Here is a 26,149-nt window from a genome sequence, read left to right on the forward strand (position 1 = left end):
TTGATTCCTGGAGTTCAACTCTGCTATTTTAATAGCCAAGGCTGATTCTGGAAAAAAGAAATGGAATAGATTTGATCTTTTTTTTTTTCTTTCCTTTCCTTAAAAAAATTAACCCAAAAATCTGAGTATAGCAACTTATAGCAACTGATACCATGTATTTTTTTTCTTCTTTTGTCTTCAGTTTGTGTCCCATTAGCTTTCAAACTTCTATGTGATAGTTGCTTTGATCATGTCATATAAAACTAACAGTAGCATTCCATCAGATCATCTACATATAGATAACTAAGGAGGTTGGTTTGTTTGAATCTGAAAAAAGGTAACACATCAGACAAGGAAATAAGAACATGGAGTGTACAAAACACTGCTAGTTACCAGGGGGGAAAGGCCCTTGAATTATAAGTGACAGCTTCAAAGCATTGAAAAGTAAATTACTTCTGTCTGTGAATTGTTCTTAGGTTTCCATACTAAGTGTGTGTTGATGTATCTGTATTTATGCATATTGCTTTAGACATAAGTAATTAAAAAAACAAACAATCCACCCAAAAAACCAAAACGAACAAAAAAACACACACACAAAATAAAACCCCACAACCAACCAAACACCCCACTCAAAATCCACAGTTCATGGAACAAAGATTAAAGTTTCATATAGTTTCTTTTACCTTGTTAGGAGAGGAGAGTAGGTTGAAGGAATAGAAAGTCATCTGGGAGCAAATAAGAAGGCTGTAGCTGGTGAGGAATCTCAAAATACTCTTGTAATTCTAAAGAAGTTGTCTTATATGTCAGTAGTCTGTCTGAGGTTTACCGAGCTGCTAGAACTATTTTATAGTTTATTCTACAATACTGAAAAAATATAAATCCAAGATCCAACAATTTGTCTTTCCATGTATTTGCCGCATAATTTTATGAAGGACATTCTGTTGATTTGTAGTGTGACAGTGTACATTTAACCTGATTTAAATCAACTGTAATGAACTTTTTGTTACTCTTCAGAAAAAGCAGGAAGAACAGTGGTTCTGTCATGCACTGCGTCATATACAGTATGTTGTTTTCTGAATCTGATAAAGTACAGGATGCTGGACTCATTATTATTGATTAACTAATCCAATGAACGTTAGTTAGTTGTTATTGTGGCATGGCTTCTACAGTGGTTAGGGCTTTAGTAAATCATTCCTGAATTTTCGAACATATCAACATATGTAAAATTCACATATTCTTCAATAGTGTACCTACCTGAGCAGAACACTTGTAGTATTGATATTCAGAAATCCAGAAACTTTTCTGCTAATATTTTTTGTTATTTTACTCTCCATTTATTCCTAATCTGGTTTCGGGCAAATTTGGTATATTTCTTTCTATACGGTAGAATTACTGATGCTATATGCAAATATTGTCACATGCCTGACAAAAGCTTGTCAAAACAAATGAATTTAAGGCACATGGGCTTTTTATACCACAAGATAATGTAAACTGGGAACTAGGCTTTCATTTTTAATTTTTTGTGTTTCTTTCTCATCATGCTTTCATGTATTATCCTTTATCTGTTTATCAGTCCAAGTTCTGCTGGACAATAAATGAACAATTTCTGAAGTTTTTCCTGTAGCTTCAAATGCATTTTCATTTAAAATGTTTTTCTAGGATGTTTGTCTGGTTTTAATGTCAGCCTATTTTTATTACATATCAAGTGTCTAAATGAAATTACGTGCTTGTGCTTAACTTTCCAGAAAACAGGGGCTGTCGAAAAGGTTTCAAGCCATGTTCTAATCGTCGCTGTGTTTCAAGTAACAAAGTATGTGATGGTGCAAATGACTGTGGTGACAACTCTGATGAATTTGACTGTAAAGGTAAATGACAGTTACTTCCAAGGTGGTTTCAGAGTATTGTTCTGTAAATACTTAGTATGTAAATAAAAGTAGCTAGAAAATGCATATAACTTTATTGGAATTACAGGTGCTGGGGTTTACTTTGTTAGAATTCAAAGACAATCAGGTGCACACTGGTATGTTTAAGAAAGCATATATTGGGACTGATAGGAAGACCAGTTTTGGTTTACTCCTGCAGTCCTCTAGGAGGAGCGTGGTTTTGGCTATGGAAAACTCAAAATATAGTTGCTGCTGCTTCTGTGAAGTAATAAATCAGAGACCATCTTTACTACAGATGGAAGGGTTGAAAGATGGGTGATTTCTTCTCTGCATCTCCTGCACTGTTTCTTCTTTGAACTAGCTAGTGTTCTGTTCCTTTGCTTCTCAGATGCATGGCAATGTCTGTCCTTTGCACAACTTACTAGAATGGTTCTCCTTTTTATATTGGAATTGTTTTTCTTTTTATGTCTTAAAACATGAATATTTATATCTGTGCATCAGCCAATGAATAAAGACTAGCTAGCAGACAACACAGATCCTCAGTTACAATTCAGAAAGATTGGAGGAGAAATTATTCCACAATATGTAGATAAAACCTACGTAGCTGTAGTAACTAGCATTTTTTTGAAAGCACTGCGTGATTTTTATTCATTTAGCTGAATATGAGCAGAGAAAAAGGCATACAGGCAAAACCCCCAACCTAGGGTAACATGAAAGAAATCTTAGAGATTCATAGATGGTCCTGAAAGTGGTGGTTCTTCCTCACATGGTGATTATCTCAAATAGAGTTGAATTATCTAGAGAGAGACTTTTAGGCTCAAAAAATAAATTTAGAAATCAGAAACTTGTGCTTTCAAGTTTATTAGACCTTTTATTTCTACTGAATTTTTAGCTATGGAAGGCACAGTGTGTTCTAAATGCCTCATTCTAAAAGGTAGAAGGTTTAAACGTTATACATATAGTATGCATCTAAAGAGTCTGTTCAGTACACAAATTTACATCTTTTGTGACCATATGTTACAGATTCAACATGTGCTTCAACAGAATTCCATTGTGCAGATGGGATTTGCATTGGAAAATCAGCACAGTGCAACCAGATCATTGATTGTGCAGATGCCTCAGATGAAAAGAACTGTAGTAAGTTTGTGTTTGTGCTTCATCATAGCATCTGTTCCATGATTATTCCTTGTTATATAGCAGTTAATTCATAGTCATTACTAGTTGGATACCAGCATCTGCATGGTCTGTGGAAACTCAAACTAAACTATAAGGCTCTCAAACTGTATTAGGTGTGATATAGTAATTTACTGTCTGTTTCCAGATAATACAAACTGTGCTTACTTCTATAAACTTGGAATAAAATCTTCAGGATTTATTAGCTGTAATTCAACTTCACTTTGTATACTGCCGGAATGGATATGTGATGGATCTAATGACTGTGGAGATTATACAGATGAACTAAAATGTCCAGGTAACTGTGAAAAAGAGAAAAAGAAAAATCTAGTTTACTTTTTTAAAAAAAATATAATCCTATATTTCTAGTTCTTTTTTCTAATTGTGTTAAAATGTTTATTCAGTCAATACTGTTTTATTTAATACAGAGATTAATATAATACTCAATGCAGTTTTTTCACCAGTCTTTATTTTGTGTTTCATTAGATTATGCAAATTATTACAAATTACTACTGCTTTTCTCTGAAGAAAACTGTAATGTCTAGTTTTCTATTTCCTCCAGGTTGAGTTTATCATTAATTCTTTTAATTTCTAGTCCACATGTATTCCAGTTTATAGATGTTCCAATGCTGAGAAGGTCCTTGTAGTCCTTCAGTAATCATATCCTTACTCTTTACTTACAATGGCAAATAAGCCAAGGTATTTTAGAATTCCTGCTTTCAAGATAGTGGTATCTGTCTATGTCATCTTAGTAATCTCAACCTGCATCTCTCTTGAATATACCAGACCAGTATCCAGTATAGCAGATGGTCTTATTTTTGCCTTGTAGCAGTGCAAATACATTTTAATTTTTTGTTTGTTTGTTTTCATAATTGACTCATGCTAAATTTTAATTGTGCTCCTGTGACCGATAAATCTGTTTTTCTTTCTAAGAATTAGTATTTAGTAAAAATAAGTATTTACTAATTAATGAATATTACTAATTTGTAAAAATAAAATTTTTGATTTTATGTTGTTAAATACCACCTATTTTTTGCCTAGTAATTAACATAATCTGATTATTCCCATTTAGTATTCTGTTTTTCTGTGTGATAATCCCATTTTGTCACCAGAAGCTTCTGTTAGAATTCTCGTATGCTTTGTGCCAACTTTATTGATGAAAATATTGCCAGGATCCAGAAGGAACCTAGAACTTCAGAACCAATGTCAATCAACCTGACGTTAAGAACTTTAATCCTTCCTATAAACCAGATGCATATTAAATTATAGTTTCCATTCTAATCTCCATATTCTCCAGATTATCTATTAATTCTTCAGAATTTGCTGTATATAATGCTTCATTTAGCTCGAAATAGCTTAGATTTACTGTATTTCCTTTGTCTATAGGGGTTTTTTTTCCATACCAAAGAGGATTTTGAAGGCAGTGTGCTATAGCTTCAGTAAACTAATGTTGCATAAGTAAACTAATGTTGCATTTTATTCCGTCATCTGTTTATTTGTATTGCTTTATTCTGTCTTTCAAATGTATGCCAAAATGTTCTGTAATATAATGTGTGACTAATTGCCTAGATCGTTCCTCCCTTTACTTGGAAGCAGTACCATTCCAATTCAACCTACATGTGATTTCCTTTGCCATTTCATTCAAAACTGACCAACTTTGGCACATTAAGTTTTTCAGTGTTGTTTCTATTATGAACATGATAATTCCCATTAACAGTCTTCGTTCAGTGTCATTGTTCTTACAGAAAATTAAGGCAAAATATTCATTTAGAGGTGGCTATACTTAGAGAATCTTTAATATCTACCCAGTCATCATAGACATCCCACTTCTTTCTTTATTTTTCTCTTCATACAGCTGTAGAAGCCGTAAATATGGTAACTTTAACTTTCTTTTTAAGGGAGGGGGACACCAAAACCACTGTCAATAGCCCCAATACGCTAAGGGAATAATACAAACCTTTGCAAAGAGCTTTAATGATCTCCAATGCTTGGAACTAGTGTGTATCACCGGGGTTTTCCCAGGCAAAGACCTTGCTTGAGACTTTGAAAATAATCTGTGCCACTCATTAGACTAATATTTGTGCTTACATCATGAAACTGCTCTACAAAGAAAAAAAGGCAAGGAAGAACTTTTTAATTTGTGACAGTGTCTAAATCTCTGGCTCCAACGTCAGTAGTATAGCTCCAGTTAGTCAGTGTGTGCATCAGACTTTTAGCTTATCCCAGTGAATGTGACAAAAATACTGTCACAATAAGGGTATCTTGTAGATGATGGCAGACAGATCAGAAGGGCAATTTCTTCAGCTGGTGTAAAACAACAAGCAATGTTGATCTACCTGAGCTCAAAACAGGTAAAATAAACTACTTTCCTCTATAGATCCTTTTAATTTAGTTTGAAGCTGTGCTCTGGTTCTTCTCTAAATGAAGTATTTCAGCTCCCTAAACTACTTAGCTATCACGATTTTCTAATTTGTATGAACACTATTAAATAATATAAATAGTATTTTTTTTTGCCTTTTTGGACATAAACACTTTGTCCGTTCGTATTCAGAAATTTAGCAGAAATGTATTAGGCTCCTAATCATACTAGTAGAGACCATTTTACATTACATTCTTTATTTTATCACAGTTCAAAACAAACCCACATGTGAAGAAAATTATTTTGGTTGTCCTAGTGGAAGATGTATTCTGACCACCTGGCTTTGTGATGGGCAGAAAGACTGTGAGGATGGAGTAGATGAATTACACTGTGGTGAGCATTTTATCTTATTTGTGTTTCTGTAATCATTAATGCACTTTGAAAACAGAAATAAGTGTGCATTTATATCTCAGAGATTTAATCTACAGCTATATAAAAAGGTCTTTAATACTATATTTTCAGATGCAACACTCTATTACTTCATGCCGCCAATATCTTAAACCCTATCTCGTGCCCAAATGAAAGCCCTATCAGAATTTTTTTCCTCTAAAGATATGTTTGTGTACAAACTTTTCTATGGCTTTAGTATTTAACAATTTCACTAATTTTTCAGAATTCCTCATTAGAACAGCTTTATAGGTATAATGAGTTCATATCAGTATATTTACCCCAACAGGAAGTAAACAAAATATACCTTTATGACATAAAAATAGACATTTCTTTGCTTCAGAAATCATACGTGTATAATTGGGTTCTGTCCCTCTGCTCTGCCCTGGTGAGAACCCCCCTGCACTACTGCCGTCAGCTCTGGGGTCCCAACACCAGGAGGACATGGACCTGTTGGAGCAAGTCCAGAGGAAACCACAAAGATAATCCGAGGGCTGGAGCACCTCTCCTGTGAAGACAGGCTGAGAGAGCTGGGGTTATTCAGCCTGGAGAAGAGAAGGCTCCAAGGAGACCTTAGAGCAGCCTTCCAGTGCCTAAGGGGGCCTACAAGAAAGCTGGAGAGGGACTTTTGACAAGGGCATGGAGTGATAGGACAAGGGGCAATGGCTTTAAACTGGAAGAGGGAAAACTTAGATTAGATATCAGGAAGAAATCCTTCCCTGTGAGGGTGGTGAGGCAGTGGCACAGGTTGCCCAGAGAAGCTGTGGATGCCCCATCCCTGGAAGTGTTCAAGGCCAGGTTGGGTGGGGCTTTGAGCAACCTGGTTGAGTTGAAGATGTCCCTGCCTATGGCAGAGGGGTTGGACTAGATGAGCCTTAAAGGTGCCTTCCAACCCAAAGCATTCTATGATTCCATGAATTATTTAAATTAACAATGAAAGTGATGTGAATAAAATACAGCATAAACTTTGAACCAAGTTAAGGGTCCATTCTGTCTCAGACTACTTAAGATTTTTAAACTCTACCTAATTCAGGAGCAGTGCAGGTTGGTTTTGGTCCTAGTGACAGCTGGACTTTTAGCTTGAATTTGAATGGCTTAAATGAATGGATTATTTCTGTAATTGAATTGTAGCAGAACAGCAAAAAGCGATATCAATTTTTCCTATTCCCTATTTAAATAAAACCTGAAATTTGTTTTGTTTTGTTTTTCTTTACCAATTAGCATGACTGAAAGTTATATGTTACTCTCTTCATGACCCAGTTTCCATTAACATGCTTCTATGTTTGGTTTGCAGTTTACATTGTATATATACATCTTACTACTTCAAAATTAGGAACTGCTGTGCAGCATGAAAATCAGAAGGTTTTGTGTTGACCGCATTAATCAACCTTAACTCAGTGTTTACATTTCCAGGTTTTATTACATATGCATACTTATATGCAATATTGTAAAACCTATTAACTGATTTTTGTGAGAGAGAGGGAAAGGGGTTTAGTCAATTCTTTTTTCCCTACTTATTGCTCTTACACATTTTGAGGTACTTGTCACAATACTCTACTCTACTTTTAAATTCAGATTGCATTACCTATAATTCTTTTTATTGTTAATATTAAAATTTGTTGTCACCAATTAAAAAAAAAATAAATTTTATTCTTAAAGAAGGAAGTCTAGGAAAAAGTGGATGATTTGAAGCTTTCAGAAAAGGACATAATAATAATATTTATTATTTTCAATGTACACAAAAGTGTAGATGGCACAACGGAATGCAAAACCAGCAATTTTTCTTGTGAGAGAAAAGAACATGAAGTCTTTCAAAGATGGAGTTAAATACTGCAATACCAGCAGGAAGCCTGTGTTAGAAAATTTGGACTCTGCCATCTCTGTCCAACTACCAAAATAAAGCAGTGAACTACAGTTGTAATATCCAAGTCAAATACAGAAACCAGACTTATCTTTTTAAAGCGTTTGTCCTCATCTCACTAGCAAAATGTTTTAAAATATTGGAGTGTGTTTTGAATGTTTTACTATTTATTTATTTATTTGTATAAATGTGTTGGTGAATGCAAACTCTTAGACAGACTGGTAGCATCCTGAATACCAAAATTAGGATTATACTGTGTTTGAGTGTTTTAATACACTAAAATTGAGAGGACAGAAAGGAGCAACCTGGAGATTCCTAAACTGTACTAGAAAACACAGGGAATGCAGTGCTGTTGTAAACCTAACAAATGCAGTGTCTGGTGTCATTCCTAGATTCGTCTTGTTCATGGAATCAATTTGCTTGCTCTGCGAACAAATGCATCTCTAAGCAATGGACTTGTGATGGTGAGGATGACTGTGGAGATGGTTTAGATGAGAGTGATGCTGTTTGTGGTAAGCTGAATAATTTTAGTTCTGTATTGTGTCAGATCATACATGTTGAAAGAGACCAAGTGATCCGAGAAGGTGGTGGAAAGGGAACAATTACAACGACTCCAAAGAGCATGTGCTTTAAGGGTAGGAAATTAGAGGATATCGTTCCCCAGCCCCTTCCAACCAGCAGCTAGATACATTTTTATGAGGACTATATGATTTGTGTGTAGCATATCAGTGAAAATATGAATGACACAACCAGCATGGACAAAAGGAGAACCAAACTTTTCTCCAATTCCCATCCTTGAGGTAAAACCCCTGTATTACTATTTGAGTTTTACATTTCAGTAGTAGGTGCTTAAAGACTCTGAAGTAGCTTCCCCCCCCACCCCACCCCAGCTCATTCTCCTATTCCCTTTAAATTTTTATGTATACAGTCATAAGCATTATTATATAATATTCCTCTAAAATTCCAAAACCCTTCAAATTGCATAAGGAATTGAAAATTTTACTTTCATTCTGGGACTCAGTTGACTGGAAATGTGTTTGTGACAGTATAACTTGACACAATGTGATTTTCTTTTGAAAAGAATTCACTATTTCATGATATGTTTTACATTGGTTCCATCCTTATCTATGCTGTATTTTAAGATTTTCTTTTTAAAATTTCAACTTTTAAATATTTGTTCCTCTTCAAAAATTGTCTTATTGTAAGTCCATTCAACAAAGAGTATTTTATTCCATATTTCCTGTGTGGTATCACAGTAAAAATATTGTTGATATCTTTATTGGAAGTGTTAAGTAGACAGAGAAGAAACCTCTTCAGCTTATGTTCAGAGTTGTGGTTCGTTCAAATAGTTTTTTAAACGCAGATGTAGAAATGCCAACAAATGAAAAGGACAAAGGTGGAAATTATACTGTTCTCATATGGCAAAATATGAATGAATGACTATATTAACTTCAAGTTGATATCCATCTACAATACATTTTTTCATGATATTCAGATTATGCTGAGGACTGGGGCATTGGAGGCAATATCTGTTTGAAAGGGAAGCTTTCTTTCTGCCTGTCTCCCCTAGGAAAAGGAGAAGGTGTGAAATGATAAGACAAGCACTTCGTCTGGGACTACTATAGAACAATATGAAATCCTAAGAAACATCAAGGCCTGAAGCTTAATAGGAAACTTAGAGCAGAAAATAGAAAAAGAGAGAGGAAAACAAAGGCCAGCAAATGGCAAAGTGTCACTGCAACATACATTGTTTATTTTTCTTCTTTTAAGGTTCTTCAGAATTACTTCTTTTGATATTTTGACTTGCAATACATTGTAGATCTCTTATTACAAGAAAGCCCACCAATAAAATTGTAGACCATCTCTTGAAGAAGTAAAAACCCACACCCGTTGTGAAAAGGGGAGAGTTAAGGCTGTATTTCTTCTTGGGAACAGGAGACAGATCTGAATTACAAGAAGAAAAGAGAGATTAAAATGACTTCAGATTTTTCAGTCTTGTTATTTTAAAATAAAACCCCCTTACTCAGTCATTACCCATTGCCTTAGAAAAAAATCAGTTCAAACATGTTCAAGACTCATTTGTAATGTTTTTTCAGGTTCAGTGACCTGTGCAGCAGATACATTCAGTTGCTTAGGCTCCCATGCCTGTGTTCCCCAACACTGGCTTTGTGATGGCGAAAGAGACTGTCCTAACGGAAGTGATGAACTGTCGACAGCAGGCTGTGGTATGTTTGCATGTTAAAAAAGTATAGTATCTCTTTCCTTAGTACTTTTGCCTTTACAATATTTAGATGCTGTTTGTGTCTGTGGTATCATGCCCTTGTACTGTCAGGATTGTTAGTAAAAATTGATAGACCATATCTGAGCATATATACCAGGATCCTTCAGTGTTTTAATCAACCTAACATCTTCAGGTTTTGTTAATATATACTGAGACACACCAGCTGAAGATCAGTATGTGTATCATGTCATAGACATTATACAGCATGTTTACTAATGAAAATTAGCACGTTATTGACTATGCAATTCTACTGCTCTTCCTGAAGAAAATGCTGCTACATATCAGGGAGGTTGTGCATCAAAAAGGGAGATACAGTTCTGTCTCCAATTTATTCTGGCTAATTGTTCAGATCTTGACATTTCTTGCCCTACTAACTATTACTTCCAGTCTGCTGAGATACAGTTCTATTAAAAGTGTCAGCAGTTCAGTAGCCGTTTCATTAGGGGTTTTGTTTTATTAATGTATATAAAAATGGTATAGGCTAAAAATATTGAAATATGCTCTCTCCACTGAATGCATATTCTATAACTTACCATTTCTAGGCTGAGTTATATTTTGACTATTTATGGATTTTAAAGAGCTTTTGTTCAGGAGCAGAGTCACATAGGAAGGACATCTGTACTTCCCAAATGTTCTTTTCCTCAGAGGCAGACCATAGGTTAGTTGTAGACAGCATCAACCTCTGAAGCCTCTCTGTCTTGCATTACATGAGATTATTGCTATCCTTACTTGTTTAGCTATCTTTGTGATGATGAGTATCTTTTTCTGTTATTGAATTCTGTGGTGTTCTTTGTATGACTCAAAAGTTACGGTTATTTCCATGGAAGCCACTCAGACTAACTACTGATTTCATCTTTCTGTAAGAAAATGGCTGTGTATCTTACTGTTCTCAATTTCATTTATTTTTATGTACTGTATTTTCCTTAGCTCCTAATAACACTTGTGACGAGAATGCTTTCATGTGCCATAACAAAGTCTGCATTCCCAAACAGTTTGTATGTGACCATGATGATGACTGTGGAGATGGATCAGATGAATCTCTGGAATGTGGCAAGTATAACAAAAGTAGAGTAAACAGAATAATTTCAGACTGTTAATTGTAAGGCCTTCTACAAGGTCTGTTACTTTAAGTCGCTATTGAAAAAGAAAGCTCTTTACTTTTTAGAATTGTTTTAATGTTAACTTTTAAATTATGCATTAATGAATACAACTTCGTATTAGCTTGGAGCTGGAGCTACAGTGACAGATTATTTACTATAGTTGTGACTTACAGTTGGTTGCTAATAACATTTAATAGAATTAAAAAATGTACAGTCTATAATTTCTTGTTCATTAAGTATATCTTTTTTATGTATCTTTTTTGTCTTGGTTTCTATACACAATTTTTTCTATCAAATAATAGAAATAACGAAACATCTGTCATGATTATCACTGCAGTTAAATGATACCCACTAAAGCTGTATGTGAATGTTTAATTTTCACCATTCATATGAAATTAGGATTTCTTATATGAATGTCTGTACGGTATATCTAGGCCATACTCAGAAACATTCATCTATATAGATAATATTTATGGAAAATATAGAGCAAATATTCTGTCCAAAAGGACAAATTATTGATTATCATGCCTGGTTTTGTGCAGTTGAAATCTATATTGCTTATTTACTCTGTTAAATTTGCTCAAGAGATGAGAACCACAGCAGAAGATAGCTAGCTATGTATTTTAGGCATTTCTGTTGTATACACCACCTGAAGAGTTTATGTGCGTAAATGAAGTAAGTAGACATCCAAAGATTGTAGGAAAAAGTCTGTTTGGTGTTTGCATTTAGTAAAATTTTTCATGTAAAGTTTGAGTCAAACATGTAATGGAACATTTTAAGAAAATAATATGATGTAGCAAATAAGAACTTGTCTGATATTTGTCATAGAGAACAGATTTCATCAACATCACTTAGAACTGTATATAACATGGCAAGAATCTGCTCCTGTGATGAACTAGGCAGTGACCACATTGTCCTTTCTCTCTCTATGCTCACCGGAAATAGGCTGGTACTTAAGAGGCCACAGCCATTCCTGACGCATCATCATTAGATAGGTCAGATCAGGAGAGCACCTTTGAAACCAATCTCCCGCTCACCCCCACGTACTGTGTTTTGACTGACATGGAGCAGTGTCGAAGCAAGTGAACTGGTAGGAGAAAAACCACAAAAAACCTCTGAAGCTGAGTGAGTTGATATACTTCAGTCACTAGCAGGCGTGAAGTCCACAACAGCAGAACAGAACTAGCGTGAAGTAAAATCCTGAAATGCATCTAGGGTGGATATTAGGTTCTCATCACCAACTGTTTCGTTCTGCTGTTCCTCCCTTACTGTGTCACACTGCTTGCCAGTCTAGACTTCTGGATCCTTGAAGAAAGAAGGAAACAAACAAACCTCTCCTAGCAAACTCCACTTGCTTTTCACTTACGTAAACTACTTGGTGTTTTGAAAGGAGCAGTTTGCGACAGTAAGCTGTGGTAGGGAAAAACCACTTAGTTCATGTAGCTTAAACCACATCAGGATCAAAGCAGGTTATTGAAAGAGGGTAGATTTAGATTAGATGTAAGGAAGAAATTCTTCACCGTGTGGGTGGTGAGGGACTGGCACAGGTTGCCCAGAGAAGCTGTGGATGCCCCATCACTGGAAGTGTTCAAGGCCAGGTTGGATGGGGCTTTGAGCAACCTGGTCTGGTGGAAGGTGTCCCTGCCCATGGCAGGGGGGTTAGAACTAGGTGGCCTTTAAGGTCCCTTCCAACCAAACCATTCTATGGTTCTATGATTCTATGAATTATTCATGACAGATAACTAATTGGAAATTGGTGAACTATGCATTCAGTATCAATAGCAGCAACACGGTGGGTAAATCACACCTGCAGAACTTTGATAGATCTTACATGTCTTTAAACACCATTTTATAATTGGTCCCCAAAAGTTCTGAGCACACAGACACACACAGGGCAGAGTTATGTGCACCTTCTGCCCCAGCCTGGGACACGGGGTCGCTAGCATGCATGCCCACCAATCCACAGGGGGCTGCAGCTCTCCACAAGGTCAGACAGGCAACTCCGCTTGGTGTACACATCTTGCCAGGTTCAAAGCACGTGCTGCATACTCACATTGCTATCTTAACAGATGTGGTTATCTAGGCCTTTTTGCCAAAAGGGGTCCGTGAGAGTGGACCAACACGATAATGAAACTGTAGACTATATTTCCTCCATTAGTAATAGTTTATGCATGCCAGAACCCTTTATAGAAAGTGACTCATTAGGGCTTTGTTCCTCTGTTTAGCACTATATGATCAAATTGAATGGTGGGGGAGTAGGAGAACCTTTCTGATCAGATTTTACTTGGAAGCAGTCTTCAATTCCTAAAGAAGTATTTAAACTAAACAGTCACAAACTTTGGAAATGGGTGCATTTTTTTCTACATGCTTACCACTTCTTGGTATATTTTGTTTGTTTTCTGTAGCACCCTATATATGCATGGTCCGTTAAATTACTGACAAAAAAATAGTGATAATTTGACAGACTTTTGGAAAGAGACAGAAAGAGGAAACGGCAACGGAAGCAGAGAATGTACAAACTCCTGATCTAATTGTAGTATGGACCTGCCTTCAGGCACTAACTCTATTTAATTTCTACAGAGTAAACTGAGATCTGTAGCAACATTTATGTGTTGTGCTCCTCCAATGCAATTTTCTGTTAGCTGATAATCAAATACACACCTTAGTGTGTGACTAGTATGGTAAACTTGTTATACTGTACTTTTAGGAAAGAGTTACATTCTTTTATGAGAAAGGGAACTACTCAGAGAGAGTAGAAATCAAATTCCAAAACACACTTTTCAGGGTGTTGTCAGGATGTAAAAATAAACCGCCAACTTCACCAAAATTTGTGATTTCTGATTTGACTGCAAACTAGGTAGCCTGATCATAGCTCTATTAGATTATAGAGCCAGAGCTTTGCATCTTGATAGCAAAAAAAACCCTAAAACCAAAAAAAACCCAACTCTTCAGCAGTCAGTCTACTGAATGGGATGAAATTTGGTTTGAAATATGTTCCTAAAAGCTGAATTAAGGGAATCCATTTTAAAATCTATAAGTTTTTTTTTTTTTCCATCTGTATCACTGAAAGGTATATTTTCTTTTTTTTTTTCTAGAGTATTATTCAGATAAAATGTAAAAATGGGACTGGTAATTGGAGTAACCAGTTTTTACTTGTATCAGAATTTACATCTAAACAGATTTCAAAAGTTCATAATCATTCTAATCCTTGAAAAATTCTTTGGTATGAGTTTTGATTCCATTGTATAATCCTGTCTTTTTAATGAAATCTTAATAATTAATTACTTGTAAACAAAAAAGTAGCAATAAATCAAGCTGGGGAGAGCCGGAGAACAAAATACGTTCTACCTAAATTGCACCTCCTATTACTGCTGTCAGAGACAAAATACAGAGCTATATGATCAACTGTCTCATTCTGTAAAGTATTTCTGATGTACTTGAAAATTAAAAAAAAATAATTTAAGAGCTTTATTCAAGAATGTGAAATTTCATCAAGGAGATGAAATACTTTGTTTATGTGGCTAATCAAAAGACAAATACAGGAATAGGAAGGATTTTCTGATTTCAGTTTCCAGTTTGTTTATGTCCTGTCATCCAGAGCAGATGCAATATTAAGCAGAAGCCCTTGTTCTGCACATTTGTCATGACCTGTCTGATGATGACATGCTTGTGAAATGCTGCAGAGGTGAGGTAAAGCTGTTGATCTGTAAAATTTTGCACTCAAAGGTGGCTCGGACAACCAAAAAACTTCACCTTTTTTCTGTATCAAGCCGACCTATCTTCTTTCAAGCATGATCTATGTAAAAAAAGAGAAAAAAAACAAACACCTTCAGGAGACCACAGAATTATTTTAATTCCAAAATTTGTAATTGATGTAATGCCATACTGGATTTTGAAAATAGTACATTAACACATTTCTAAATGACACCTGAAGATATACAAGAGATTTAAAGCTTTTGATGTAGACTGATATCTCATCCCAGACAGTCAAATGTTATGTCTCCATCTGCTATCAGAAAAAAAGCTCTGCTAGATAGCAGGAAATACAGTAATTAGAAAAAAAGAACAAATATTAACTTTCTTCTTCTAGAGAGTAGAAAGTTGTCAGTGCTTGTTTCAGATGTTCACACTCACAGCTTCAGTAGTTAAATCAAAGCTTCAGTAGTTACTGTAATTTGGATATATTTCTTGAAACAATCAAATTTTTTGAGCTTAAAATCTGCATTTTTTTCAAAAGGAAACAATGTTAAACATAATTCAGCATAATTTGGATTTTGTTCAGAAAAGTTGCAAAATCATTCTTCATAGTCGGAACGAGTGTTGCTGCATAATTCTTACTTTATAACCATATTTACTTCATATTTTTTCTTGAGTTTTAAACTAAATTAAGGCTTGTTTTCAAGGCTCTTTTAAAGGACTACAGATTATTTGAGGCAGAATTTATACATATAGAATACAGGAAAAGTTACACTTTTCTTTCCCAAACAGGAACATAAGTTTTTTGGTAGTTATTTTAGTGTAATGAATCTTAGAAGTAAATAAATTACAAATAGAAGGTGATTTTCCCTCTTAGAATTTCTCAACTTTCATGTTTCAAAATTGGATAGAAAAAAATTGATTTGTGCTGACTTTTCTGTATTTTTCTACTGTTTTGTTGTTTTTGAAGTCTAGGTTAGACAACTGTATTCTAAGAAGCAAATGCCTGTCTGTGGTCTCTTTACTTAATTATAGATTATATTTTTCTGTTAGAAATCCACTTTAACTTTGAAAATGTATACATTTTTTATATATTTATTTTGTGCCATCTTAGAAAATGCATGTTTAGTATGGTTAAAATGATTAGTGTTCTGCATGTTTTAAAGGGAAAGCATATAGTAGTAAGCATATCGCTAAAATATTTGCTGAGTATAGTAATCTCTAAAATGTCTGTTAGAAAGCTATTTTCTAATAATAGCAAAAAGTTAAATTACACCTAAAATAAAATGTGTTTGATTGAGAGCTGCATAAATGTTTTAGATATGTGGGAATTGTTCCATGACTATACTGTGCTGCATAGGAGATGTTTGACTTCTCTCTTTGTTGGTAGACACTCGTGTACAAGCGTACAATGCTTTGTATCTCTTTATGGAACAAAAGATACTTTTACTTACATTGCCTCATATATGCAAAATTTTATGTTGAAAGTATGAAGCAAAGTATGAAGTCATTCGTTGCTGTATTTCTAGGGTATCGTCACTGTCATCCTGGAGAGTTCACTTGTGCTGATGGAAGATGCCTTTTAAATTCCCAATGGCAATGTGATGGTGATTTTGACTGCCCAGACCATTCTGATGAAGCACCTATAAACATAAAATGCAAAATTTCAGGTTCATATTTAATTTTATTAATAATGTGTGTGACCTTTCTTTTTGGAAAGCAATGGTTTAGGATTCTAGATAGGCAAAAGTAAAACCTCATAGCTTAAATCTCCAGTGCTTTTGTGGTGATATTCCTTATGTCTTGCAAGGAGAATATGTTGTCGGTCCTAAGCATCCAAATCCTCAGTTCAGAAAGTTCAAGCCACCAGTTCCTATGGCAGAAGACGGCTTCTGGTTCCTTAATGCATAAGTTCTGTTAGCACTAAAATAAGATGATATTAATGTAATAATTGCCAAAATTCCGAGCTTGCCCTGAAAATGTTTACTATATTTAATATACTTATCACACAGAAGTAGACCATACAAAAGAGGATGTAAAGTTGTTCTTCCTATAAATAATAAACACCAGTTTATTTTTATGAGTAAATTACTGAGCAAATGTGATTGTTTTTATAGAGTAAGTTTGCTAAGGTCTGACTAGTTTTTGAGAGGTACGTTAATCCTGATCTGCATATGATATTCTATTCTGTGGCTTTTTGAAAGACCAATTCTTCTGTCTAGATCTTATGACTTTATTGCATAGTAGCCCAGTCATTTATATAAATTTTGATGGAAATCACTAATTTGCTTTGAGGTAAGGCAACGTACCTGCCTTATATTTAAGTGTTCTAATTCTGATTTGAAGAACCTGAACGTAGCTGAAACAACATATTCAAGTTTTACCAAACAGGGAAAAAACATGTACATGTGTCCTCAGACAGGGAATGCCTTTGAATTCAGTCAGTCATGTTACTAAACACCTCAGCATCCACAGGGGAGAGAAGTCATACTTTTTAAGTTTTGTAAACTGTAGAACTATATTTTGTGCAAAGATAATGTAGGGGATTCTCAATTATATGAAAACAAATGTGTAGGAGGGAGTAACAAGTTGAAGTATTCACACGTTTTCCAGGAGAGGAGTAACCTTTAAAGATGCTGAAAAGTAAAAAGGTATTATAATACTATCAATAATAAATGAATATTCAATTTTTACACAATTGTTTCATGTCACATCTGTGCATTGCAACTGATCCATGAGAAAATTAATTCCGAATACTAATAGACTGCACCAAGTTGTGTTCTCTTTTTTGTTTTCCAGAGCAGTCATGTAACAGCTCTTTTTTTATGTGCAAAAATGGCAAGTGTATTCCTCAAAGTGATGTTTGTGATAACAAAGAAGACTGTAGTGATGGATCTGATGAGAAAAGCTGCCACATTAATGAATGCCTCAGTAAGAAAGTTAGTGGCTGTTCTCAAGATTGTCAGGATCTTCCTGTTGGCTACAAGGTGAGTAATTATGAAATGTGGTATAATATGATGCAAATTCTTAACTGTTTCTTAACTTCTGCATGACTATAATAAAACTCCAGTGGGTTATACTTCCTTGTAAGGAAGTAGCTTACCCACCGTAGTAAGAACGTTACATTTTTATTTCCAGTAAAAAACAATTGCCAATTGTATAAAAAAACTGGTACAAGACGTACTTTAAACCTATGACAAAGAATGTACAATGCTTTAAGTACAACGAGTCATATCAATGTATACTGAGCACTGAAAATCAGTTGTGAAAAAGGAAAACACATAGGAGTGAATAGCAGGAACAGCAGTTTTTTCCAGATTTTTTTCCCAAGTCAGAGACACGTACAGAAATATTTAAACAAAGTATAATCGCCTTAGTTGCAGAAGAGAACTGTTAATTGTCTGCATGTGATGGTGTTTTCTGAATCACCTGAGTCTGCTCTTTGACCTTGAGACGTAAAGAGGAATACTTCTTCGGTATTATGTAAACCCTAGTCACTGAGTGCACTAACCTGTAAATAGAAGCTGAGAATAGAAGGGAGGGTTTTTTCCAAGGTTTTAACTCTGAGGTAACCCTAGCTGCACCCCAAAACATTTCATCTTTTTAATAGAATATTAGCCCGCTGAGAACCAAGTAAAATCTGTCTAATGTGGCTTAGCTCTTAAAGGTATTCAGACCTCTAAAGACATGTCCTAGTCGGGAGGCCATAGACTAGAGAGCTGGAGACTATGCTGCATAGAGCAGAAACCTTGTTGAATTAGCATCGTTGTGGAGAAAGCATGTCATGGGGCTCTGCAGAGTGTAATACGGAGAATACAGGAGGGAAGATGACACAAAGTTTTCCATTGATGAAATTATGCCCCTATTTCAAAACCCGTCTACCCAGTTGTATTTTGCATCATTCACAATGCATGTGCTAACCTTGCCACAGATCATCAGACCCCGATAAAAATCAGTTTCAAGAGTCCTCATTTGCATTATTGTATTTGTTACACAGAATGTTAGATGTTATCAGTGCTTCAAGAAAAATGGTTAAAAACTTTATACCTTCACCAAAAAGCACATGTGTACTTGAAAATAAAGAACTCCAAAGGGTCCATCCATCATTATTTTCATGGAAGAATCCTTTCCATATTTTTGAAAAGGTGTGGTTTACTTCAGTTAAAGAAGAAAGAATAATTACTCATTCTATAGGGTTATTTGGGAGGGAATGGTACTTAGGATCACACCAACAATAGTTGAAAAGGAATGTAGGTCAATAGTTGACATGTAGGTATGTCTGCCTTTAAACAGTATGAACAGCAATGCAATTAAGATGTTACTTGAAAAAGTGAGACTATATAAAAAAGTTTGATCTTAACATATTCAGAAGAAAGTACATAAAATAACAAACAGAGTCAATGAGTAATTCAAAACTAATGTATTTGTTTTTCTTTTCCAGTGCAAATGCTGGCCTGAAATGAAGGATGATGGCAAAACTTGTATAGATATTGATGAATGTTCATCTGGATTTCCCTGTAGCCAGCAATGCATCAATACATATGGAACCTACAAATGCTTGTGTGCAGATGGGTATGAAATACAGCCTGATAACCTAAATGCCTGCAAATCCCTTTCAGGTATCACTTTTTTTTTCTTTTAATCCAGAACTGTGTCCACAATAATTTGTGAAATACCTTAGACCCATGGTCTGTGTTACCCCTTTATGCAAGATAAACAGAGTTACTTTGAAGCAGTCTACTTCTTCAATAAACAATAGGAATGTGATTCAATACCTGAATGTAATAATAAGTTCTATTTTTAGTATGTATTGTGTTCAAATCATTTGTAGTGAATAGTTAGAGTGGATTAAGAAGTTTGAATTACTAACTTTTTTGGAAAAGTATTAGGAAAGTTAATACATCACTACTGAGTCACATGATAATACTATGTTTATGATGAGTGTTTAAAAGTCTTCTGCTGTTTTATTTCGTCAACTTTGGAATATTAGAATGTACTTCAAACTTCCTGGTATGAAGGAGGAACAGGAAAAAAATAATAGAAATTGCAAAATCTGTTATTTTTATAGCATATGAAATCTTCCGGTCTTATACATAATACACAGTGAAGTTCAAGATATATAAGAACATTGGTTATTTCCTCATCCTCTGTCTATGCCACTGATGTTATTTTTATGCACTTCAGTGAGTGGGATTTTCTAGATCAGTGAAAAGAAGAGCAAAATGTCAACAGGAAAGGAACAAGAAAGCCATTACTACATTCTGCTGGATTTCCTTCATAGTGCTGGCAATCTTTGGCTTGAGCAGAGTCCGTTTTATTCCAGTCTTGCACAAAGTTAGTTATTTGTGCTTTGGTTTTAAATATCAAAAACCTTCTATATTCTTTCTAAATGACAGGACGACTGGAACCTCTCTCTGCCTCATATTCCTGTCTCAGATGCTTCCCTGAGTAATCAAAAATGCAGGAGAGGGTAGAAAGACAGCATCTGTTTTTTGCGTTACTCCTATCTCACGCCTTGCAAGCCACTCATGTATTTAGAAGCTATAGATCACTCAAATGAGAAGGGGAGCTGGAATACAGCATAGTACAGTTTATTGGAGTTGTAATATATCAGACTTCAAAAGTGATCATGACAAAGCTGTTTGTGCTGTGGCAAGGATGGTTGTGCTGCGAGGAGGTGCCAACATGTGAATGTTTGGCCTAATGCTGATTTTTTGCATAAATTGCCTTAAACTCTTTACAACAGAACAGAGCGTTACAGCCATTCTCCACAAACCACTGACAGTCAGTGCTGAGGATGATGCCTTGGATCATTTAAGAACTTGAGAATGTCTTTAAGAGTTGAACATAAAATGCAAGCAGGGTGGTACAATGTATTCAGTACAAGAGTAGAATAGGCTGGACAACACATTACATTCTAGAATGTATAAGCAGTAGATACAAGCCTTTAATAACGTTTTAATTATTTTCAGGAATTTTTTTTTTTTTTATTCTAGCTGAGGTCTCTGTTAATAGAGCTAAAATAAAGATAGCTTTTTTAATTTTATTTTTTTTTTTACTATCATATATGTCAGTGTCAGAGAAGTTTCAAAGTAAGTGATGGCATGAATGAGTATCTGATGGAATATTTTTTTGATAAACTAGAAAACCAGGGGTGAAAAAGCCAAATCCAGCTTCAATTCAGAATTAGAGAATCAAGGTTTGTCCAAATAGCTGTTTCTTTTTGTCTGTATTGTTCAGAGTATTGAAATCTCAAAAAGCAATGTTCAAAACATGCTTGGTTTGCAACCATAACAAATAATAGTCTTAGTGATAATTTGAAAATGAATGTTGAAATTAAAACAAGTGGTATGAAATATATTTCAAATTTTATCTCTGACATTAAATTAGGATAAAATACAGTATGGTTCCCATATTACAAAGGCAAAAAAAATTAAATTACATTGAAAGATATACTAATTGATTGCTTTGTTCATTTTTATACTGCATCATTGATCTTTCTTAGAACATTTGAATGTTTTAAATATTTCTTTCATCCATAACATTGATCAGAGCATGTAACATTTATTTTTCAAACCATCTGTATTTCAGCATTGTATTCCTGATTTTCCATAAATTAACGTAAAAGCTAGTCTAATATATTCTTTCTCCTGGGGTTTAGATGAGGAACCTTTCTTAATTCTGGCTGATCATCATGAAATAAGAAAAATTAGCACTGATGGATCCAACTACACTTTGTTGAAACAGGTATAATCATAGTACCATGCTCTAAGTTTAACACAATACTTTTATTCTTTTCTAAAGTGTGAAACTGACAGAAACAATTGGCATTGTATGCATCATAGAACAACTGCAGTATCTTCAGAGTTTTTATAATATTTTAAATATACTATTTTATCTGAATTTGACATGATTAAAGCTCAGGCAGTTGTTTCGTCAGTCATTCTGATGTACTAAAAAATTATGTTATTTGTGATCCTCTTCCATCACAATATGTTTTTCACAATTTCTATATTTCAGTTTTCAAAAAAGAACCCCGAAAAACTACTTGGCCATGTATTATTTTGGCTACTTACTGTCATAATCTTTTTTTTTTTTAATTTAAACAGACAATTCCAAGATTTACAGTATTACAGTACATTAATTTATATCTTTGGCTAAGTCTAATTTTTTTAATAATTAATCTAAATTATTATAACAGGGAAAAAAAAATTTGGAAAAAAATACAAAAGTAGAAGGTCATCTAGTAAATACAGAGCTGTCATTTTAGCAGTTTCTGCTCTGCTTCTATGCTTCACCTAAGTGTAGTTACTTACAATAGATTAGAGTTCCAAAATATGTTTTAATAAAGACATGTATTTCCTTGAGTACTAATTAATTAATTGTAGAAAGACTAGAAAATCAGTTATTGGCAGTCAATATCATTAGACTTTTTGTGACTTCTGGTGTCAGTAAGCTGTGCATCTTAATGTCACAAGACAGGTGCTCAGGTCTTCACAACAGTAATTACAAAATTAACCATCTTGCATTGAACATTGACTTTGTTTAAGCATAGCAAGCATTATGTTAAAGTCTATTCTTCTGAAATCTTTCTGACTACCTCTCATTTACATCTCACTGCCTCTCTCCTCTTTTGCTGGTATATCTATTAATAGAAGCCTGTGAAAAGAGGGGAGCAACAGTAAATTTTCTTTATGGTTGGTGCTGACAGATTGTCTGAGAATTTCAAAAGTCTTGAATTTAATGGACTCCTTTTCAGTTCATTAGAGACCGTGTAGCTCCAACCATTGAAAAAAATCTGTTTTCTCCATATCACGTTAATTTACTAGTCTAATAAATACATCTGCTTTTGAACCTACTGGCCTTTGATCCTACAAATATGGCATTTTTACAAGCATCCAGATTTGAAAGCAAAGGGGGAGCTATACCAGCAGAACAGGTGGGCTGTCTTCCTCATAAGGACTTTTTTTGTCCTTGTAATGTTATGATGGATCGGCTCATTCTTAGACATCTACCAGATGAAGTCAAATACCAGAGCTGCTCTGGCAAAGGAGCAAAAACACCGTTCTCTGCGTATTTGATCTGTGCTTTGCCATTCTGACAGTTGTTCATATAAACTCAGAGTAAAGGAGCTGAAAGTAGGAGCTCATTCAGTCTTCTCTGAGTTTTATGCGCCAGTGTTTTCATCTTTTTCACACCCCCCCCAAATATACATAAACAGTACAACTGTTTGAATTGTGTTTCATGTGTGTTCTTTGCCTTCCATTTCCTTCATTCCTAGTCACCAAAATCCTTAGGGTTTCCATAGACAGAGTAGATAGAGTCTTTGTCTTCATTATTTGTGATTCTTACCTCAATTTTTTTTGATTGAGGCACCAAGGGAATGCAAATCAAGGCCTAGGATACCATGTGCTGTATGAAACAGAAACGAACAAAAACACAGGTTTAAGATGAGAGACTAATACAGCTGATGCCATTTGAAAGCTTCCTTACTCTTCTAAAAGCAGATTACATGAGAAATGACAAAGAATTATGCTCTGAGGACTTAAAAGTGACATGTAGATCACAAAGAGGAGATGCTGTCTGGACAGAGAACTCCATTGCAGATGTACAGAAATAATTTTACCTGCAGTTGATGTTCTGATAAATATTGAAACTAAACTGACCCAAAATAAAACACTTGAAACCAAAGACTTACAGACAGTCAATTCTCTTTAATAGTCTGGATACTTAAGAAACTTTTACAGTGTTGTAGAATATGTAGATGTAAGACTAATTTTTCACAAATTACTGACTTTGATTTCTAGAATGTTACAAATTTTTGAGTCTTTTGTATTCAGTCACCCGTTGTTTCCTTTCTTAAGGATTTGGTGTGAGGGTTTATCTGTAGATGCATTTATACTAACACTAGAAAAAGGGACGAGAAGTGTTTTGCACCACAGTTATGACTGGCAGAACTGCAGTTGGTTTTGTTAAAACACTGTGTGCATGGATATGTGATTTCTGAAAATGAGAGCGGTCCTCCAACACTGTATTGTTTCATACTTTCTTTACTGATGGTTTCTGCAGCCTAATCACTTTTTTCCTCTATGTTTTGATCAAAACATAGATTTATGGGATTACACTGTATTAGTTGGCAGATAAGCCGTGTATCACTTTATGTACAATTAAATATTGTTGTTCTTAGTTGTTTATTTTAGAGATGGCTAGGCCAGCACATCCTCTCTACAATTATGAATTACATTAACAAGGGAGGTTGCTGAGCTACCTGAGAATAGAATGTCATTGGGCTGATAAGGGAATTGATTAACTGATCTTGTGGTTTTAAAAGGAGCGTAAACTGCTTCCATTCTTTTTACCACTGCTGCTTCGTCTTTGATTGATAACATCTTTGTATATTAAGAATAATTGTGATTTCACTACCCATCAGAATGTTAATCAGATTATGGGGCAAGGCTTTCCTGTTCTCAGATAAGGAAATACGGGTCATCATCTGAATGCAATACCCTTCTTATCTACCATTTGGGATGAAAAACCATTATTATATGACTGCTCTTTCCAACCTGTAGGAGTACCTCAGATATGATCACCACTCTTTCTTACAATATATTGGCTTAGTAATTAGAGCCATGGGAGACTTCCACATGCCTGCTGTATCTCTGATTTTCACATTTTATGTATATACTACCTCTGTGTGTATGTGTATACACATAGATATCTACACAGTACCTGTAATATAGCTTCTAAGAATTTAAAACTTCCTTATTCAGGACTTAAAATTAATGCTTTTTTCAACATCATAGTTTTGAATTCCTGATTTATTTATATTAATAATGAAATGTTTTCATTAATTAAAGGTAATAAATTTTATGCTATTTCTGAGTTTGTTATAAAATTAATGTCATCTAGTTTGCCGAAGTAATGCCAAAGGTGGTAATTAACAGAGAAATTGAGCAAAAGTTGAAGTATTTACCACTAAAGTTCATTTTAACAATAGAAAAGAAAAATGCAGAAGCTTCATTTAGTTTCATATGTCATCTGCATTTTTGAAGCAAGATAGTTCTCTGTCACCATATTTATTTCTGTTACAATTTTTGTCTTATTCTGATTGTTTACAAGTAATGTGTGGAAAAATAAGAGATGTACTTCAAAAATACACAGTCAGTAAAATAAAGCATTTTTAATATTATATGCAATGTATTTTGCATTCTGAATGCTATCCAACAGTTTATATTCAAACGTTTGAATAAATGGACTTTTTTTTCTGGTTTTAGGGGCTGAACAATGTCATTGCCATAGACTTTGACTACAGAGAAGAGTTCATCTATTGGATTGATTCCAGCAGACCAAATGGCAGTCGCATAAACAGAATGTGTTTGAACGGAAGTGACGTCAAGGTAATTGGGGATTAATAACGTCACTACTAGAATTAACTTTTTTGAGCATTTTGGGAAATGCTCCTTCATGCTTTTAAGCCAGATTGTGAAGTTTTGATATATGCAAACACATTATGAGCTAGCAAATCCTAGTAAAATTTAATTGCATTTGTATCTTATTTGAAGTAGAGATAGAGACTAAGAGGACTGTATTTATGAGCTAAATTTTTTATGACTTAATTGACAGTTGACTGAATTGGCAGTTCAGTATGGTTTACAGGATGCCAAAGGAAAAAGACACATAATTAGGTGTAAGCTGTGTAAATACACTGATGTATTTTTTCTTCATGTATGATTTTCCATGGTCTTCAGTTTGTTTTTGTCTCGCCTCCAGCACACTAATAATGAAAATAACTCTATGTCTTGTGAATAATCCAGGGTAAAACTGCGCTTCTGTTTCTGCACACCCTTTCTGTTTTGCCTCTGTAGTGGAAGAAGTTCACAAATCCACTGTTAAGCACATTTGTTGACTTATGTGAACATTTTTCCAGAATTTGTGATACCCAGTATGGAAGAGGTTCAATAAGACCAAGTGCCGGGTCCTGCACTTCGGTCACAACAACCCCATACAACGCTACAGGCTTGGGGACGAGTGGCTGGTGAGCTGCCTGGCAGAAAAAGACCTGGGGATTTTGGTCAACAGCCAGCTAAACATGAGCCAGCAGTGTGCCCAGGTGGCCAAGAAGGCCAGTGACATTCTGGCCTGTATCAGAAATATCGTGACCAGCAGGACAAGGGCAGTGATCATCCCCTTGTACTCAGCGCTGATGAGGCCGCACATTGAATACTGTGTCCAGTTCTGGGCCCCTCACTACAAGAAAGACATTGAGCTGCTGAAGCGTGTCCAGAGAAGGGCAACAAAGCTGGTGAAGGGCCTGAAGACCAAGTCTTGTGAGAGGAGACTGAGGGAGCTGGGGTTGTTTAGTCTGGAGAA

The 26,149-nt window shown here is 34.9% G+C and overlaps 1 protein-coding gene across 1 annotated transcript in view; it reads left to right on the forward strand.

Annotated features, from left to right (window-relative positions):
* LRP1B (low density lipoprotein receptor-related protein 1B) overlaps positions 1-26,149 on the forward strand; it is a gene marked incomplete at its 3' end in the record, with an annotated part of 167,099 nt that overhangs the window by 71,191 nt on the left and 69,759 nt on the right. The window contains exons 17-28 of the mRNA XM_009708817.1: positions 1,725-1,844; positions 2,886-2,999; positions 3,184-3,333; positions 5,665-5,787; positions 8,095-8,214; positions 9,799-9,927; positions 10,911-11,033; positions 16,309-16,449; positions 17,579-17,766; positions 19,221-19,398; positions 21,441-21,526; positions 25,054-25,176. Coding sequence (XP_009707119.1) covers positions 1,725-1,844; positions 2,886-2,999; positions 3,184-3,333; positions 5,665-5,787; positions 8,095-8,214; positions 9,799-9,927; positions 10,911-11,033; positions 16,309-16,449; positions 17,579-17,766; positions 19,221-19,398; positions 21,441-21,526; positions 25,054-25,176 — 1,595 coding nt within the window. The remainder of the gene's footprint in view (positions 1-1,724; positions 1,845-2,885; positions 3,000-3,183; positions 3,334-5,664; positions 5,788-8,094; positions 8,215-9,798; positions 9,928-10,910; positions 11,034-16,308; positions 16,450-17,578; positions 17,767-19,220; positions 19,399-21,440; positions 21,527-25,053; positions 25,177-26,149) is intronic.

The sequence above is a fragment of the Cariama cristata genome, unplaced genomic scaffold, assembly GCF_000690535.1.
Source record: "Cariama cristata isolate BGI_N322 unplaced genomic scaffold, ASM69053v1 scaffold951, whole genome shotgun sequence".
NCBI classification, from domain to species: domain Eukaryota; kingdom Metazoa; phylum Chordata; class Aves; order Cariamiformes; family Cariamidae; genus Cariama; species Cariama cristata.